The sequence below is a fragment of the Orycteropus afer genome, unplaced genomic scaffold (genome assembly GCF_000298275.1).
Source record: "Orycteropus afer afer isolate SDZICR_OR568_19922 unplaced genomic scaffold, OryAfe1.0 scaffold00250, whole genome shotgun sequence".
NCBI classification, from domain to species: domain Eukaryota; kingdom Metazoa; phylum Chordata; class Mammalia; order Tubulidentata; family Orycteropodidae; genus Orycteropus; species Orycteropus afer.
The window spans coordinates 4,670,553-4,675,297 of NW_006921837.1; the positions used below are offsets into that span (position 1 = coordinate 4,670,553).

The following is a 4,745-nucleotide window of genomic DNA, read 5'->3' on the forward strand; positions in this document are numbered from 1 at the left end:
TCACACAAATTCTTCTGCTAGTTGAGGTTTAGTCTACTTCTGTATCCTTCCCTTCAAGGCTCAGGGGTCCAAGATTATCTTCTGTGTCTGTGTCAATTGGTTTCCCTTGTCTTTGTTGAAGATGGTCTGTGCAGTCCTTCTGCCTAGTCCGCCATCTTGCCGGAACCTCATTTTACTTTGGATATGTCCATAGCTGTGGTTTCTGTGTTATGTTATCTTGTGTATTAATGGTTGGTTGTTATTTGCTATTGGAGACAGTTCTTGAAAAAGCATAATGCTCAAGGCAGACTTTTTTTTCTTTTTTTCTATAAGTTCAGTTAAACTATTATTTGATTTAAATAAGACTTAAGGTGATATCTTTGGTTTAAGATTTAAAGATTATCTCAGCACAATGGTTTCGGGGTTTGTCTACTCTCTTTGGCTCCAGAAAATCTAGAGTCCATGAAAATTTGAAAATTTGTTCTGCATCCTTCCACTTCCCTCTTATGCCCCCCTCTCCCCAGTCTGGGTTCTTCTGTGGAATCTTTAATCAAAATGTTCACTAATGGTTGTTGGGCACCATCATGTTCTTATGGTCTCATGGCAAGGGAGGCAGTTCTTCATGGAGATAATTAATGACACATTGCATATCCTCTTCCTGTTCCTGACCTTTCTTCTTCTTCTGTTGTTCCAAGTGAATAGAGACTAATTGTGCCTTAGGTGGCTGCTTTCAAATTTTTAAGACCCCAGGCACTAGTCAAGGAACTAGGAGGTGGAATAGAGGCACTAAACATGTTATTAGGCCAATTAACTAGGATGTCCAATGAAACCTCAACCCTAAAACCTCCAAAGAAACCAAATCCCATGAGGTGTTTGGTTATACATAAGCAACCTCCGTATCTATTCTTTTTTGTTTGTTTTTCTAAGTATATCTATCACACAACTTCTGGCATTTCAACTTGTTACAGTGTATAACTTACACCAATTACAATAATCAGCTGTATAACCCTTCCTTTAATCATTGTGATTTTTCTATCACTTCCCCTCCCTTCTGTCCCTGGTAACCACTAATAAACTTTGGTTGCTATACATTTACCTTTTCTTGTCTTTTCATATGTGAGATCATGTAATATTTGTCGTTTTGTGATTGATTTATTTCACTTAGTGTAACATCTTCAAGCTTCATCCATAGTGTAGCATGTATCAAGACTTAATTTCTCCTACTGATGGTATAGTGTTCCATTGTATGTATATACCACGTTTTGTTTATCCATTTATGTTTATGGGCAGTTAAATTGTTTTTACCTTTTGGCTATTGTGAATAGTGCAGCAGTGAACCTTGGTACAAGTCTGTTTTTGAGTTGCTGCTTTCATGTCTTGTGGTTATGTATCTAGGAGTGGAATTATTGGGTCTTACGGTAGTTCTACTTTTAGTTTTTTGTGGAACTGCCACACTGTTTGCCATTGCGGTTGTACTATATTTTTGAATTCAAACCAGCAGTGGATAAGGCTTCCAATTTTCCTGCATGCTTGCCAACTTTTGTTATTTTCTGTTTTTTAAATCTTAGCCATCCTATTGGGAGTGTAATGGTATTTCATTTTGGGTTTGATTTGCATCTTTCTGATGGCTAATGACACTAAGCATCTTTCCATGTGTTTGGTGGCCTTCTGAATGTTCTCTTTAGTGAAATGTCTATTATAGTCTTTTGCCCATTTTATGATTGGGTTGTCTTTTTGTTGTTAAGTTGTCAAAGATTTAAATAGATTCTTGTTGCATACATGGTTTCCAAAGATATTCTCTCAGTTGGTAGTTTGTCTTTTCACTTTTTTGGTAAAGTATTTTGATGGACTAAGTTTTTAATTTTATATAGTGTCCAATTTATTTTGTCTTTTGGTGTTTCTGCTTTTGTTAATATATTACAGACAATCCATTGTTGAATGCTAAGCTTAATAGATTTATCCCTGCTTGTTATTCTAAGAATTTTATGGTTTTAGTTTGCACATTTTGGTCCTTAATCCATTCTAAGTTTGCTTTTGAATATGCTGTGAGGCATGGATCCTGTTTCATTTTTCTGCATCTGGAAATCCAATTTTCCCAGCACCATTTATTGAAAGACTATTTCTCCATCAAATGGACTTCACACCCTTGTCACAAATCATTTGACCTCAGATGTGTGAGTTTATTTCTGTACTCTCAATTCTATTCCATTAGTCTATGTGTCTATTGCTATACCAGTATGAGGCTCTTTGATTACTGTAGCTGTATAATATATTTTTAAATTAAAAAGTATGAGTTCATCTACTTTGTTCTTCTTCAGCATTATTTTAACTTTTGGAAATGTTATCTTTCCATATAAAGTTGAGGATTGGTGTTTTTATTTCTGTAAAGAAGGCTGTTAGAATTTTGACTTGGACTTCATTATATCTATCGATTGCTTTGGATAACACTGGCATCTTAACAGTATTAAGTCTTACAATCCATTAACATGGAACATCTTTCCATTTAAATCTTCTTTAATCTCTTTCAGCAGCATTTTATGGTTTTCATTGTTTAAGTCCTTCACCTCTCTGGTTAGATTTTTATTAAGAGGTATTTAATTCTGAGATGATATTGTAAATGGAATTATTGCCCTAATTTCCCTTTCAATTCCTCATGGCTGGTGTAGAGAAACCTAACTGTTTTGTTTGTTGACCTTGTACCCTGCAACTTGGCTCAGAAGTTTTACCATTTAATTTTTAGCGATAAGGTCTGTAGACTGAGTACAACACTTTATACATTTCAAGTTCTAATTTTAGCTACTCAATGCAAATATGTTAATTTTCTAACTCTGACTTTGCCATATATCATATGTAATTTCATGATCTTTCCAAGCTTTAGCTCTATACAGAAAACTATAAAGCTCCCAAGTAAGTTTGTGTCATCTTTTCCTTGATAGCAGAAATGTGATGGAGTGTTCTGAGCCACTAGCTGCCAAGGAGCTTTTGAAGAACACTCAAAGTGGACAAGCAAAAGGGCAAAAGAGTGGTCAGCGACTAAATCGCTCCTTTAGACTAGGTAAGCTTTCATTTGAGCATGTTCATGCTGCTTAGAATGCTATTTCAGAGAGTTTCTAATTTTAGTGTTACCTTTCTCTTTAAATCTGTTTTATGCCCTGCTCAAGAACATTCCCCTCCACCCAAATGAATAATGTATGACTCTCTTGACACAGAAAATCCAACTGAATTGAAGCCTAAGAGTACTCTCGGGGGTCAACTGAATGAGTCCATGTTTCTTCTCAGGTATGTAAAATGAAATAAAAAATAGTAGAGAATCAATGGAAGGTGAAAGTTAAACCTTGAAATATATGTTTTCCTACTATCAAAACCATGTTGCATAGAGATAAAGGACAATATTAATGCAAAATATTCCAGTTTCAGTCTCTGTTTTCTAAATTAGAATTTGTGTTGGCCAATGCAAATTATATATATGTGTGTGTGTGTGTGTATGTATGTGTATATATGTACATATGTATGTGTGTATATGTGTATATATATATATTTTAAAACAAACCAACTTATTTACAAGAGTTAATACCTCTTCATTTTGACCTACACTTCAAGTAGAATTGGGTTTAAAATTTCAGAACTCTAGCTTCTTTATTTGGACTCTAAGGAGTTACAGAAAAGAACAGATGGTGAGGTTTTTAAAAAATATTTCATTGTGTTTTCTGTCAAAATTTACACATTAAAATGGGTTGCCAATGAACAATTACTGCACAAATTGTTCCTTGGCTTGGGTTACATATTTTACAATGTGTCAACATTCTCATTAATTACTTTCATTCTGGATGCTTTATTTTCATAATCTGTTTCCACTGTTCCCTTATCCTTTAATCTGTGCTTTAGAGTAATTGTTGACCAATTAATCTTCTATAGATGATTTTTTTTTTTTAAAGATGCGTAACATGCATGGGTACTATTTCATAAGATAGTCTGTTAGCTAAAAGGTGACCTCAGAGGATCATCTTATTTGAAGGTTTAAGGAATGTCTCAGGACAGTGTTTCTTGTGGGGGTCCTGTAGTTTGAACTAGGTCCAGTTAGTCTGGACTTTTTTAAAATTTTGAGTTCTGGTCTACATTTTCCGTCCATTCTTTCAGGATCCATCTATTGTGGCCCTGGTCAGAATGGTTGTTACTGGTAGCCAGACACCATCTAGTTCTTCTGTTCTCAGGGTAGATGAAGCCATGGTTAATATAGACTGTTACTCTTGTAGACTGGATTTTTCTTAGTCTTGGGTTTTCTGTACTGTTTTTATATGTATTTTTCAGAGATAAGGTTTATAGACTACTTAGCATAGTGCCTAACGCGCTTGACTCCTAACCAGAAGCCTGGCGGTTCAAACCCACCAGTCACTCCTCGGAAGGAAGGTTGGGCAATCGACTTCCGTAGTGATACTGCCTCGGAAACCCAAGGAGGGGGCGCTATGAGTCTGGTCTGACTTGATGGCATGTAACAACAACAAGAAGTACAATGCTTTGCATATAGCAAGGATAAAAGAAAAGACTGATAGTTATATATTAAATGGCAGTTCACAAGCTTTTAACACCCCAGATACTACTCATCAAATAAGGATGTAGAACATAAAGTTAATAAGCTATATTATGCCAATTGACTTAATTTTTCCATAAGACTATGGTCCTAATCATTCAAACCCAGGAAACTCATCCTGTGAGGTGTTGGATTATGTCTAAGAACTACTTGTGACTGTGCCCCTTTGTGATTGAGT

The 4,745-nt window shown here is 35.4% G+C and overlaps 1 protein-coding gene across 1 annotated transcript in view; it reads left to right on the plus strand.

The window, feature by feature from the left end:
• Window positions 1–4,745, plus strand: part of ULK4 (unc-51 like kinase 4) — a gene marked incomplete at its 3' end in the record, with an annotated part of 718,552 nt that overhangs the window by 80,993 nt on the left and 632,814 nt on the right. Inside the window, exons 9-10 of the mRNA XM_007949711.1 lie at window positions 2,916–3,034; window positions 3,189–3,258. Coding sequence (XP_007947902.1) covers window positions 2,916–3,034; window positions 3,189–3,258 — 189 coding nt within the window. The remainder of the gene's footprint in view (window positions 1–2,915; window positions 3,035–3,188; window positions 3,259–4,745) is intronic.